The 15,487-nt window shown below is 40.6% G+C and overlaps 1 protein-coding gene across 5 annotated transcripts in view; it reads right to left on the bottom strand.

Annotated features, from left to right (window-relative positions):
- The window catches only part of ARHGEF28 (Rho guanine nucleotide exchange factor 28), a 118,512-nt gene that overhangs the window by 87,497 nt on the left and 15,528 nt on the right, over positions 1 to 15,487 (bottom strand). For all 5 annotated transcript variants that reach the window (XM_039567389.1, XM_039567391.1, XM_039567390.1 and 2 more), the window contains exons 4-5: positions 9,764 to 9,911; positions 7,735 to 8,025 (exon numbers count right to left, since the gene is read on the bottom strand). In XM_039567389.1, coding sequence (XP_039423323.1) covers positions 7,735 to 8,025; positions 9,764 to 9,911 — 439 coding nt within the window. The remainder of the gene's footprint in view (positions 1 to 7,734; positions 8,026 to 9,763; positions 9,912 to 15,487) is intronic.

Raw genomic sequence — 15,487 nt, 5'->3', positions numbered from 1 at the left:
ACCTAGCAATTCAGACACAGTATGAAAATGTGTGCCAGTATCTTCCCTCTCCCTAGCTATATTTCTGAATAGAGATTGATAACATCATCTACACTTTGCATAGATAGCACTGGCCTCAGTGCTATTTCTGTACCTCACAGAGTCTCCCACACAAGGACTTCAGCAGACTCAAGGCTGTGCCACCAGTCTGGACCCCAGCAGAGCACCTTGTCTTAAGCGTTTATATGTACACCAGGGAGTTCAAGTTTAAATACCCAGGAAATTATATGGTCCAAAATGTAGACCCTGAACCAACATTATGCATTCACAGGGAAAAAAAAAAAGTTTTCAGACTTGCTCCTTGATCTGGAATACTGAAATTCTGCTGAAGTCTCACTTTAGACATCAAGTTATGTTCTTCAGATGCTTCCAGCTAGAACATTTTTTCTATATACAGTGTTAGTAATGAGACAGCAGACAAATTAATCTAATTAAAACACATGCAAATACATCAATCAATATTAAACACACTAAACATCCAAGTAGATGCAACCCCAATCCTCAGACTAAAAGCATTGAAACAAAAAGGCAAACTTTGCTCTGAACATTGGCCTGTGGCCATGGGGTTTCAATGTATACTGCAACAATGCCAAAAAAAAGCCAGATAAGCTTGCTCTGAGGATGATAAGATTAGGTACTTTCCCACTCAGGGAAGTCCTAATAGGGAGCCCTTAGGAAGCTTTCCCTGATGTGGAATAGCCTTCTCTCTGCTCTGACACTGCAGCAAATAAAGTTACTCTTCTGGCAGCCAAATCTTACAAACAATGCAGTTCGTTATAGGTCTGCTACAAAAAAACCTATTTTTAAAAATAACAGTAATTAATCTTTGTCTTCTGAAACCACCATCTAAAACAATAACTTCTACTATCTCACCACAAATATTCTAGTAACCGATCTTTATCTGCCTAACCTAACAACCTTCATCTAACCTTATGCTAAATTTGTTCATGGTCAGCTTCAATGCACATGGTAGCTGAACCACCCAGCAGGTTGACTGTCTGGTTTCAGCCCTGATGCACTTAATCAGAAACAGCACTCACATTCCTCCCTCTCCTTCACCTCTCTAGAGGACGCGTTTGCTGGGGTACTGCCTTCTTACTAATCCCACATGGCTTGCCCCGGACTGAACAGAACCTGATGACATAAAGCAATTACTAATACCTTCATGATAGTAAAATCTGAAATTCGAACTGTCTACTCAGAAGGAAAGGAAAGGTAAGTATGCTCTTCCATACAAGGATCTGTCTTTTTCACCACAAGGATGGTGGGGCAGCACTGGGACAGGTGGCCCAGAGAGGTTACAAACTGTCTGTCCACAGAGGTGTTCAAAATCTGATCCTTAGCAACCTGACACAATTTTCAAGCTAGACTTGCTCCAAGTGGAGGGTAGGACCAGGTCATCTCCACCGACATTTACATCCAAAATCTGCTGTTGTTCTATTCCAGAATCAGCAATATTAAAAAAAAAAAAAAAAAAAAAAGACATGATGACTGATAATAAGCTTTTTAAACAGATCTGCCCATAAAGAAAAGATTTACATTAAAAGATGGGAAAGTTCTGAAACAACAGGGGGTTAGCAATTTCATCCCTTAAGAACAATTTCTAGTTTCAATTCTCTTCTTTTACCACCTTCTCTTATACTTCCTCACTGTGACAGAACAAATGGCATTTTCCTACACTTTTCACTTTATTTTCCCATTCCCTTGGGGAAGAATTCAAATGTGGCATAAGGGCAGGGAGGGGGGAACCACAAAAAAAAACCACAACAGAAAGAAAACTATCCAGAAACAAACATACACACACCCCCCATACTGTGGAAAAAACCCAACATAATTTAACTGCATTCTGTGGCAAGCTGGAACAAAATAAGGAAAAAAAGGAAAACACAAGGCTTCTTCAACATATTCATATTTAAATGGTATAAAATATAATTTAATTTAAATGGTACAGAATGCCATTTCCTATCGATGCACAAACCAAACTGCTCCTACGATTTGAAGGACACACTGCTGGCTGATTCAGATAGCTGCTGCAAGGCAGGTGGTGCCGTAAATTATATGCACTATCAAGACTTTGTTTTGCATTGCATCCCGGTTCTCCAGCCAAAACATTCTGTTTGGGTTACACAGAGCTGAGCCAAACAGTCTGTTTCAAACATTAAAAAAATCCTTTTGTTCTTCCTTGCACCTGAATCCCTTCCTATATTCAAAAAAATGAACTAAAACCAAGTATTTCTCTCTTACAGAAATGACTAAGTCCTTTCTGGGCTCTGAATTTCATTAGTTTCCTGGAAGGAGACTAAACACCTCAAGATCTGGGACTTGAAAAGCAGGGGGAGACATCAAAACTGGCTGACAAATTCAATTTTTTCCTGGCCTCATACTTTTACGCAGTACTGCTAATTTTTTCATTTTTCCATTAGGTATGAGATTGTTTATAAAACTGTCTTCAGTGCACCCCACTGCTGCAAAAACCCACACTAGTGGTTTTGTGAAGGGGCATAAGGCTGCAATGCATGAAGTCAGGTATGTGACAGATCACCTGAGAGCATACCTACATGAACCAATTCCCGGAGGCTGGCATCAATCCTACAGAAGAAAAGAACATGAGGGAAGGTAAAGGTCCATTGCAAAGGGTGTCCTGCTCCAGCAGTTCTAGCAGCAGGAGGGTTAGAAAAGGCTCCCATCCACCAGCCCCATGCATTAAAAGCTGTGCATGGTGCCACACTTACACCTCAGGTGAAGCTGCAGCTGACTCTACTGATAGGGTGACCCCAACTATGATACAAAACACTACAGGAGATGGCATCTGTTAGCAGGAGGGATATTCCTCATTCTTTAGTACTGCAGCCAAACACTCCCTCGAGGTATCTGGTGTAAGACACTTGTTTTTTGAGCACCACCCTAGTACTCAATACCAGGTGGGACACCCTTTCAGCCAGAAGAGCAGGGCTCTCCAGCCCAGCACCAAGGTCTGGGTTAGACCACAGCTCCACATCTGGTCTCTTCAGCAGCAGAGTGGCTCCTGAACCCCACTACTTAAACACTGCCTTCAATAGGAAACTTCATCTCCTCTATCTCTCATAGGACTCGCTCTCCTGTCACTCTGCATATCTCCAAGTGCTCCGTGCTTTTCCCAAAAAGCCCCTTCATGGTCAAAGGGATCTCAAATGCCTTCTCTCTGCTCTTATTACCACTGACCAGGAGATGAGAATCACACACGTGCTGGCAACCCATAGGTTGAAGAGTGTTCGACAATATCTTGCCCCATGCAGGTTTCTGGGTCAACAGCAGGCACTGGAAGACACTCATCTGCTTTACAATGTACAGGCTAGCATCCTCCTCCCTCTGCCAGACACAGCTTCCAAAAGGACAAACTCCTGCTGGGGCAAAGATTTATCTGTTTCTCTAACACCCTGAACTCTCTGACCAAAATACAATTACCTCTCCTCACAAATCTCACCCGACCTAGACACAGTTATCCACTGCTCCCAATGTTTTTTCTAATTCTGTGAAGGACAACAGGCACTTTGCACTCCTCTCCATTTCCTTCCATGGGGAAAAAAAGTAATCTAAAATTCCAACTGAAGAGAAGACAGAATTTTCTTTAATTTACATCAAACCCTGACATCACATCAGTCAGGTTTGAGCTTGTGCACTTTAGAAGGCATATGTGTAATACCAGGCGAAAGGAGTAACATAAATTATGAAGAAAATGGTAGGGCAAGGGCTATAAAGTAAAAAGTGCCACAGAAAATAGAAAAGCATCCCCCAAATGCAGACTATAAAGCAGCAAGGTTGGGTAGCTCAGTTCATTCCATAAGACCTAACCCTAGAAAACAATTACTATGCATTTATGAAATAAAATGGAAAATCTCCTTGTTCACAAAAGGGAACTAAACACTGTTCCCTTCCACAATTAGTTTTCTTAATTCAGGCTGTAGTGTTATTGCTTCTATTAATAGCCAAAACCTAAACGAGCAGCCTTCCTCTTGAAAATAACTGTTAATAGTGGCAATGCTGTCAGCAACTGTTCTTGTTCGATTACCAGCACAGTTAATTATCCCAGACAATGTGAACTCACACACTTGGCAGTGCCCCTAAAACAACCAAAAACTGAGATGCCCTCAGCTTCTTGTCAATAAAGTGCACTGCTTGCAAAGTGTCCTCCTGTGCTCCTATTCACCCTCTGACAGCTGAGAAATGTAAACCTGAGTGTGTCAAGGATAAAAATTTGTGGGGAAGATGCTGAACCTATGTCTCATGGTTCTTGGGACTGCCAGTATTGGAAGGCTGCCATAACCTGATGGTCTAAGAAAGAGTTACTTGGAAGCATTTTTCTCATTCCGATTAATTTCTCCTTTCTCTCTTTTTCTCTTTTTTTTTAGTTTTTCTTTCCTCCCTTCTTTGCATCTTTTCCTTTTTTTTTTTCTTTTTTGGTAAACAAAAAAACTGTGGAATCTTTCCACAGAGATTCTCTTCTCTTTTTTTGGCAGCACTAACAATTTATTTAGCTTATTATTTAATACTGATTCTCTCCACAGATTGAATAATCCAGTTCAGAAGGAAAATATTCTTTATCAAGGTGCAATAAACAAGAAAATCAGCTTCTCCCTCTCCTTCCTCCCCACCCCTCCTTCCCCTTTCCTGAAACCCACCAACAAATAAATGTCTAAGCATAGCACCTTTGTTGAGTCCCTAGTTTTCTCTAGCAGCAAGCTGCTTATCTCAACACCTGACCACTCTATGAGAGTGAGCAGCTCGCATCTATTACAAGTGAGCATTACCGAAAGGTTCATGCTTTCTTGTTTCTTTTGTTGAACTTTCTATAATGCAGCCAATAACTCCTGACCTGTGAGGCTACACTAAATTCCTGAATTATTTGCAATGCTCCCTAGACAATCTCTGGGCCCTCTTTACCCAGTCCTTCTTATACATTACCCTAAATACCAAAATTTCTATGAATAAAGCATTCTTCTATCTTTCCATCAACCTTACGTGTCTAAATCCGCATAAAAATGAATGAGGTCAAAAACCACCAGATGGTGCAATAATTTTTTCCAGCAACATGTCACTCAAAAGTGCTTTTTTCCAATAAAAATAGCCCAGCAGCTCTAAAACTGACAGAATTGCACAAGCATAACATTCTAAGTAGTGATGGACAACAGCACCCATCTTTTGCAACATTTATATTAAAAAGAACATCCTGACAATGTCAAGTGTCAAGACACCTCTGACCTTTGATACAAGGAGTTGTAGGGACAGCAAGTAGGGAAAAAAGTTCTCATTCTCTTTCTAAGCACTCATAAACATCTACATTCTGTTTCTCACCAATTTTGATCTTTTAGACCATGTAGAAGAGTACAGGGACAACACTTAATCGCCTCATGGTTGAAGATGATTGAGCGTTGATGAAGACTTTCTCCTCCTCTTCTCATGAGCTGAGAGATCTGAGGCTCTCCCGTCTCAGTCCTCCCCCTTCTCCCTCCCTCTCCTTCCCCTGCATCCACAGGGCTCCCTCAGCCACAGACAACCCTCAGTTTTGGCTTTCTTGGCTTTGGGGACAAAAACACAGTGATGGAGACAGCACAAGGAAGCAATTCTAATCAGTGCTTCTCATAGTCAGGAGAGAGGATCAAAACTATACTTTCAGAAAGGAGAGAGAAAGGATACAGAAGTTAAAGAAAAATTATACAAACTACCTAGAGGAGAGCAAAATAGATACCAGGCCCAGCCCAAGCCTGGACCTCAGACAGAGACAAAGGGAAGGACTAACCTCCCTTGGGCTGAAGGAAAAGCTGTCCAGAAAGCTTTCAGGAGCCCCCCATTCATCGAGGGTGGCTCCAAGCACTGCCCAAGCAGGAGGGCACTGACAGATCCCACTGTAAATGAGCATTGCTACCAGGCCCCAGGAATTCGTTTTGTTTATTCAGAAACAAGGCAAAAGACCCTGGCTTCACTTAAGAGCAGCATCTGTTGTACAAAGGGAGATGTCACTCCCACAGGTGCAACAGTGCCCATGAGGGAGCCCCAGTATGCTGAAGACGTGCTTGTCTAACACTTCAAATGTTCAGAGACTCTGTATGGCAATGGTGGCACACATCTCAGCTTTTCTGCTGTGTTGAAATTTTGTTTATGTATAGTATTTTAATCTGAAAAGTGAAAAATGTATGAAAAATACATAGAACCAAAAATACAAGATCTATAAAAGTCTTGCAAGGGCAACATACCTTTTTTCCATATAAATGTTGCAGTATACCTGAAAATTAACTATTAGCACAACTAAAAATCAAAGAATTTTGCTCTGTGGATAGCAGTTGTCCTGGCAGAGCTTACTCTGATATTGGCTGAGATGATCTCTGACTCTCTGGACCCTCAATACACCCAGGATAACCTTTCCCCATGTTTCAAGCAAGCAGGTACCCAGCTGGCTAGCCCAGGCATCTCCCAGTACCACTGACATCCTGCTGATGCTTCTGGGTTGGGTTTCAGCTGGTGAAAAGCTTAGATAAGCCAGTGAACAAAACTACAGCTGATTTCTTCAGGCTTTGATACAAGTTCCCCATTGCTAAAATCCAACAGTTTTCCCAGTAGTTGAGTAACGTGAACAAATATTTACTAAATATCAAAATGAAACAAGTAATGGGCTTCTTTTTTTCCTCTCCTGTCTAGCCAGTATTTGAATGAGACTTGGTATTTGTTTTAACATCTGTTAAAGGGGTTGTTTACAACAAACAGATAAAAAACATTATTCAAATTTTAAGTTATCTGTCACTAAGAATTAGAAAGATTTAAGACATGAAAAAAGCCCTTACCCAAAGAAATGGGCTTAAGTGATGTGTTTTTATTTCCCAAAAGCTTGCATGAATCTCTTTCAGTTTGGCTCACATGGAAACTGCCTGTCTTCTGGTTTTTAGCAATTTAAAGTACTAAAAGGAAAACGGCCAAAACTACCAAATTTTGAATGAAAAACATGTGAAGCCGTCAAGTATAACACAGTTTCTACCCTCAGCTATAAAGCAGCTGACTCTGCAAAAAAAATATACTCTTTGCCAAACCCTAAGTTTTTTGTTTGCAATGAAACCTGAAACTGGGAAAATATCACCTGATTTTGTTATGAAGATTTTCAGTAGCATACCCTAATGTAAAGTTTCACATATATCTTCATTCCACTTCCTCTACAACTAAAAAAAGCCACAAAGAAATTTGTTTAATGATATTTTCCACAAAGAACGACCATAGTCATAAAAAAAGGATAAACACTGACAGAACAGTCACAAAAATTATATTTACTCTGCACATCAGAATGCCTACAGTAACATATTCTTCCGTCTTTTTCTCTGGAGATAAAATATCTCACTTGGTTAGAATCATGGCTGCAAAGCTTCATGCTACAGTTCTTGCTTTTTTTAAACAGACAACTCTATTTACAGATAAAGAGCTGCATTCACAGTGAGTCAAGGCAGAAAAACCTTCTAGGGAGACAGAGTTACAATAACCAGCATTATCCCTTTTAACTCTCAGGGCACAAACCAAATCTCTGATTACCCCTCTCACACTTGAACAATTTTTCATATTAACCACAAAATAAAGCACAAGAATTGAGAAACTGGATAAAACAGTGAGATACTGTGCTCTGAACTGTGTACTAAACCACTGTTAAAAGTTTTCTAACTTCAAATAAAATTCTACCACCTTCTGGGCAGCTTCCAAGGATGTTCCAGGTTGAAGGCAACTTTTCATAAGCAACGGCCATCATCAAGTCATTATCCAGTGACTGCAGATCTTTCATCCTTAGCCCAAACTTATCCAGCAACAGCTTGTGACTACTGGTGGTGACACATTCTGCGTGGTCGACCAGAAATTGAGACAACTTGCATGACAGATTCTCTCTGTAAGTGATGGGACAGCTGCCGAGGACCACAGGTGAGAAACCCACCATGTACATTAACACAGACACAGAAACTGCTTCTTGGTATCCATGGCCTGTAATTATACATTAAATTAATCACTAACATCACCTATGTTCAAAAAATACATTAGTTATTTTTAATTCTTGTCCACCTCTAAGACCTGTGGTTGCTCATTCAGAATTATTTTATTCTTCCCTTTCATTACACTTATTTATCATAGGACATCCACCAACTATTTCTATTGATGAACTTGGATTAGACTATTGGACTGATAGTTCTCCCAATTATACCAAGTTAATTAATTCTAGAACCAGTCTTTTTAGGTGAGGGTTCTTCAACCACAGTGGAAAGAATTGAGGATTCTTGGGTAAGCATTAAGAAAAATTAGATGTCCCTGAATTCTGAGTAATACCTCTTTATTAAAACCAATTTTGTATTTACCCAGGCCAAAGGCTTTTAAGCAAAGTACACTTCAGGCTCTTGGCAAACTTGATTAAGTGCTGTATCAACTCTGTAACTTACAGCTGGGACCCTCAAAGTCCAAGGGAGTTTGCCTCTTTAACCTCTTCAGCACTTTGTCTTTCCCTCCTACTCCTTTGACATCTAAGGGAGGGTAGATGTCAGAAGAGGTGCAAGCTGTACCTCTCACTGGAGAGTTAACCATGGGGCACAAATTTAAATTTTTCTACATACTCTGAAGAGCTACAAGTATGTGTGCATTCTAGTAACTACAGAAGGAAGGATGTATTTACCACAACAATAGTTGTTTTCAAAGTGCTCTGTATTCCCTTATGTTTAATTTGGCTACCATAAAATAACACTAACATCAGCAGGGATATAGTTTAGCCTCACATTGTATTTTCATCTGTTCAGGGCTTCTGTCATGATTAAGTGTTGCCCGTAGCCTTCTGTTTTGGTTCCTAGCCCAGAAGCAACCATTTAACAGCATCACAGAATATGCTGAGATCTTAAAAAAAAAATTAAAACCAACTTGGAACAAACCTAGCATTGCATTTTCTCCAGTTGTAATTCATGACAATCATTTAGCATTTACGGGTTCAAAGGAGCCACTATCTAACTGCAGTGAACTTTCCTTTTTTATACTCTACCCTTATTTTCAGACTCTAAATCCCCTTTAGAACACAAGAGAAAACAAGGAGATCCTATTGCACAGGTACCTCACGTCTATAGCCTCCTATTCACACAAATGGAAAGGTCACAAAGCTCACAATAAAGGTGACAAGTAGGGTTTATGTTACATCCAAGAGGGAGACAAGCCCAAGGCAGGGAGCCAGCTGGGAGGCAGCACATATGTCCCCCTGTTTGCAGTGACGCACCCTGGAACTGTCTCCCAGACATCTCCATACCATGTGCAGCTCCAGCAGAGCTCCGAGCATCACAAGCAGGAGGGCCTTGCAGGCCAGGCATCAGCTGCACCAAGGGCAGGCTCAAAAAAAACAGGACTTTTGCAGGTGTTAGGTTGACCAGAAGCAAACAGTTGTGGCATAGAATCAACTCACATTAAAAATTATGCCATCCCTGAAGACTGAACTTAATGCACACCCAATGGTACAAGTCAGGTAAAGCTGTCTACATCCAATACTGTGTTGGCACAGATTGCTACAGAAGGCAGGATCACCTACGCTCAGCCAAACTCAGCCTGGAAACTAAAGGCCATCATTTAAATCCCTGCATTTTCTCCATTAGAGAGGCACAAAACAGTTATACCAAGCTGTCCAGTTATACCCAGCTTTGAAATGGGGCTGGGTAGAACAAAGAGTGGAAAAATATAAACAGGAATTAAGGCTCACCTGGAACTATGGACTGAAGAGTGTTGTCACCAGCTCGCTCAGCAAACATTATGTGTCTCTTCAGGGACCCATCATAAACAAAGTAAAACTCAGCATCCTCTGGGAGGTAAATGTCTTTGTCAAATTTTGCATGTATAGTCACCTGTCCCTGAAAAAATTAAAGCGCATTCAGAAACATTTAGTAAATTTCCCATCCTCCACAAACCCACTAATGTGTAATTCACGTCCAAGTTTATTATAACCTTTATAACTCTACTATACAGAGATAGTGTGATACAACAAACCTTCAGTTTTCCACTTCCACTTAGAAAATAACAGTTTTTATGCCTGCAAAAGCAAAGCTGATTTTAAAAAGTCTTTTAAACAATATCTTTCAAGCAATTCCTTTCATCCTACCCCACGCAAATGTAACTGACTTTTTATTTAAAATTGATCAGAATAACCTGAACTCAAATATTTTGCTGTTTACAAAAGCAAGTTCTATTTTAAAAAATAAAAATTCAGAAGTGATTTAAATTATCTTAGACTTAGTTTTCAAAAAGAAGCACCAATGCAATTCTACAAATGGTTTCAAAGAACACTAGTTCCCAGATATCTGTCTTTGGGTTTCTTTATAGTAAATAGAAAGCAACCAGCCAAGAAAAACCTGTCATACAATAGCTTCAAAAAAGAACAGGAAAGGGATCTAAGAAGCAGCAAACAATAACAAATGTCTGACAAGTCTGAGGGCGGAAATTTAGATCAAGCTGCATTTCCTTGAGGAGGAGGACAGTGTGCTACACCACAGTTCCTGACTGCCACAGTTGTTCTAAATAAGGCCAAATTGCCCCAACATCTGGCAGAAATGGTGTTTTCTGGAAAACAAGCTATGGAAGAATATCTCAGCCGTATTTCCAAAGATGCCTGCCCTGCTCTATTCAAAACAGTTACCACAGCCCTGACTCCACCAGCTCCACAAACAAGTCCTGTGAAAAACAAAGCACAACACAGTACCAAAGAAAATTCTGTGGCTGAAAACCACACTTATGCCTCTGATTGTCCTTACGCTGTTCATTATATAGCAAACACTTCACTGCAGTGTGACTCTTGCCACTCACAACAACATCACATCTTGGCCTGCCTTCCCCAAGGACATGTTTCTCGTCACTCATAACAATGCAAATCCTGCATTTGTTTTCCTCTTCCATGCAGGCAGATCTAATGAACTGGGGTGAAGAGGCAAAGGCTGGTTTCAAGCACAAAATCTTCCTCAGATAGGACTGTTCCCATAAGGACAGGTGTAAACAACTTTAGGAGCTCAAAATCAAGAGCAAACATGCCCGTCATCCCCAAAAAATGGTAACGCACCTCTTTTTAGTAGCCTGAAGTGTTTTAACTGTGAAGTGTTTTCTCCTATTTCTCTTTGGGTTTTGCACTACTATAACCAGAATGTATTATTACTATTATAATTATTATTATTATTATTATTGCAGTTGCTGTTCTTACTGTCGTTATTAAAGCAATCTTTCTAAAAAAATGTTATTGTAGTTATGAATAACCCTTTTGGTCTGTTGAGTAATAATGTGGACGGCTATTTTGGGGAGATAGGAATAGGGTAAGTCTCTGAAGACCCTCCACAGTCTACTCCAGTGGGTTCTTAGCTGACAGCTGCCTGGTGTACAGGAGCACAGCAGAATTTCTTCCACATGGGTACTTGGAGCCACAACTCCCAAACCATCTCTATGCCCTCTGCACCCCTGAATTAGAGAGAATATACAGCCAGACAGCTTTCATGTTTTCTTTGCTGTAACTACATGAAACAAGGGAGATACTCTGTGGAAACATTTCTCACTTAATTAGATGCTGTTGGGGGGAAAAAAAATCAAGCCAAATTGTAGCCATACTGCTCCTTTTTAATAAATGTAAACTTGGGTTCACTGAGGATAGAGAAACATCTTCAACTAATTACTTCACATAATGTATAGGCACGAGGGAGAATTTCACAAATCCTTGTCTAGAGGGGGAGAAGAGAGTGGAAAGCTCGTGTGTACGTAATAAAAACCAAGTTTTATAGAGCTCACTCTTTACAACACTCCAGAAAATTAAAGTCATGGTCATTTAAGCAGAGATTTTACAAAAGGAAGGCAGATTGGCAGCTAGCTTGTATCTGGCCAAATAATTAAGTGATTCAATTGGAAAATCTCACATGATCCAAAAAGAGAGTTAAACCCTGTATTACAGCAGATGATTCAGAGATAACACAGAAAGAAATAGTGGAATTATTTTTGATGCTGTATGGTTATCACACCTGGCATCAGAAACAGTTATTTCATGCAAGCTCTTAGCATTTTCTCCAGCACATTCCATCCTGTCTTCAGATGTTCTTGTTTCATGTTGCTCCATTCAAAGATATTTCTTCTTGCTGCTGCTGCTACTAAAACATGTATCAGTTTACTTTCAAATTGTCTCTCTGTGAAGCCAAATATATAACAGGAACTATTTAATCACTTTTTTTTCTACAAACAAAGATCACTTGCAGTCCATCCTACAAAACTCCTACATAGAAAAATACTTTGAGAAAGTATGCAGGTTTTATACCAAATCCCTACAGAAGCATTTATATCCTGGGTCCCTCAGGCAAGGTCAGTCCAGCCCCAAGAGCAGGCTGCAGCAGGAACTACCTGAACAGATCTTTCCTCCACAGACAAATTAACTCAGAGTCACAGGAAAGGGAGCAATTCCAGCTCCCATCTTACTCCTCCTTTCCTAGCAAGGCACTCATGGAGGAGGGAAGTGGGCTGGATCTTGCAATGAGACACAGTAAAGTAGCTCCACCAAAGAAATGTCTCCCCGCTTCACAAGGCTGTCCCAGACTTTTTTGGAAGATGACACCTCTTATGTAAAAGCACTGCTTCCTGGCAGAGCCAGAGTGCTCAATCCGGGTTTTCAACCAAACCATATTCACTTAACTGTTACAACAATTAAATGGTCTATATAAACAACAGTGAAACACTTTTCCGGGAGTTCAATGAGAAATTCACACGCATTAAAGTCATTTGCACAGCAGCACTCTCACTACATGTGGGAGAAGGGCTTCTCCACTACTTCACAGCCCATTCTGCAAGGCATGAGCAAAGCACCTTCTCAAGTCTGCAAAAAAACTGTGGCACTGACTTATTAGTAAAGCGCAAAGAAAATAAAATTACGCTTACCGGCGTGTAAAAGTAGGTAATTAAGCCCTAGCTCACATATCAGTACAAAAGAACAAAACCAACAGAAAGAGATTACAAAACACACACCACCTGAAATGAGAACACTGTCCTCCTACAGAGTGATGTTTGGTCTGAGTTTGTTCCAGACACTGAAACTGGAAACACATCCCAACTAACATGTTTCTTCTACATTTCTAAAGACAAAATTTAAGCTTATCCTCTAGATACCAAAACCCAAACAAGGTAACACAGGCGTCTCATATTTGGAAAGGTGGCCAAGTACACTGAATACGAGGCAGCTGTGAGAACATGGATCCAGGGGCCAGATTCTTGACAATCCAGTTGCTAGATGTCTTTGACACGATTTTCACAGATTCATTCATTTAACAACAGTTCAACCTCTCTCCCAACTCTTTCATTGCATTAGTAAGATTATCCATATCCTCACAAACTTAGGAAAATATAACAGAGAGTTAAGAGCTTGGTTTCTACGTGTAGGTATGCTTAAGCATGGTTTCAGGGTCCACATGAACCTCAGATTGCCCAGTTCTCACTTAATCAAAGCAAGGGCAAGGATGTGCCACTTCACCATCTCAGCAAATAAACAGTCCCTGGCCATAGCTGGTTTCTCAGGTAGATGCTGGGGAAGGTCCTTGCCTCAAGCTCACACTGTGTTGATTCTGATGCACTTGTAGTGGAAGGAAATTTTAAAGTCGAAGGGCACTTACTGAGACCAACCAGCCATTATCTTACTTAGGTTTACATCTGCATGGCTACAAAAAGATATTCAGCTCTACAGAGCCACCACAGGAACACATGGAAACTGGAGACCTCTCAAACACCATACAGGCCTGTAACAGCAGAGAACTTCAGGCAGCCACATCAACACCTTTGACTGCAAAAAGATACCAGAAAACTGAAGAAAAAGAACTTGGGAGAAGCCCTCAGCCCATTGCAGCCAAGAGGAGTTCTGACGTTGATTTAATGAGAGCCAAGATTGTCACTGTAATCCTTGAAATAAAAACCAGGAAAGCATACAGGGGAATTGAGAAGAAGACACTGCAGTTAAGGGTGTCTTAAGAGAGACACAGTTCCAAGTCTGAACACATTAAACCTGTGGCTGAAGAAGTGTTAGTTTTTACCTCTCTGGGATCCATAAAGTAAAGCCTATCTTTTATTACCACAGACAACACTGTCCTGGCATTGGCACCAGGGAGGAGATTAGCAAGGTTTGTGGTTTTAGCAAGATTTATAGGTCTATGCACTCTTTCAGTGTCACAAAACAGGTTTTTCAGACATACATTTTCCCTTGGTTTGTCTAGGGCACCTGAGAGCCATGTCAGTCTTGCAGCAGCAAGGTCCCCTGAACCCCATGTCCTGGGTAGGGAGCAGCAAAGGCCAGACTTGGGAGAAGAGCTCCCACCTCCAGACACTCTTCCGACCCTGTTCTGCATCCCAGCAAGGGACTGAGGCAGGCTCTTTGTGAGGACGAGAGGGTAGCAATTGCGGGTAGCAATCCCTCACAGCTGAAACATGGCAGCACCCAGGCAGGCAGGAGGAGCTGAAGGTTTGACCATGGCACTTCCACTGTGCCTCATCCTCAGCCTGCTGCAAGACACTCTATGCCTTAACCAAAAATTAGCCATTAACCTGAACTGAGCTTCTTCCACTTTGAAACCTTTTAGAAACACCATCTTCCTCACCAGGAACTTGCCCCAACAAAACAGCTGCAAGACAAAAAAATCTTTAGTGGACTTTAGATCCAGGCCACCATGCTGGCTAACACTTAAATTTCAACAATTGCTCTCTATCCTTGCACACACAGCCTGGATAAATCTACTTTCCCAGCAGCCTTTTACCATAAAAATAACACAGTCTAAAGTAAAACACATTCTAAAATTTCTTTACCAAATTATGCATGTAGCATAATAGCTCGAGAAATAATGTTTTATCCAGGGCTTTCAAGGATATCATCTCTAAATGTAACAGGACAAAAAAAGTAACAGCTTAGTAATTATATTCTCTAATAAAAATATTTAAGTCCTGAGGCGAAGCAATGACTTGTTTGTTTCCAAAATGCAAGTCCCAACACACTGAAGTAAGTGCAAATCCCCCAGCAGTGACAGCAATAATGGGAATATTTTCCTCTATGTCAGCTGCTACTGGCCACTGCAATTTCACATAAATATTTTTTCACTGTTGAGAAGACTCACTTCAGAAAATGTTTATATTTTACTTGTGCTTGGACAAGAACAGTAGCATAAAGTTTTAATGACCCTTCTGCAACTCAGCTGCAACTGTGAACACATCTACACAAAAGATGCTAAAATAGCAGTAGGGAAATTCTAAATGAGCACAAATCAATCATATTCAAATCATCAACAACAAGAAAAAAGTTATAAACTGGTCTTTCCAATGTTGTGTGATGTTTTTATACCGTCCACCAGACAGACCTTGTCTACAGATTGCAGTAAATGCAGTTATCGACTTGCTTAAGAAATCATGCACACCAACTGAATTGAATGCAGTGGGA

The sequence above is a fragment of the Corvus cornix genome, chromosome Z (genome assembly GCF_000738735.6).
Source record: "Corvus cornix cornix isolate S_Up_H32 chromosome Z, ASM73873v5, whole genome shotgun sequence".
Classification (NCBI taxonomy): Eukaryota; Metazoa; Chordata; class Aves; order Passeriformes; family Corvidae; genus Corvus; species Corvus cornix.
The sequence above is the reverse complement of the archived record's forward strand: the minus strand, read 5'-3'. Positions and strand labels throughout refer to the sequence as shown.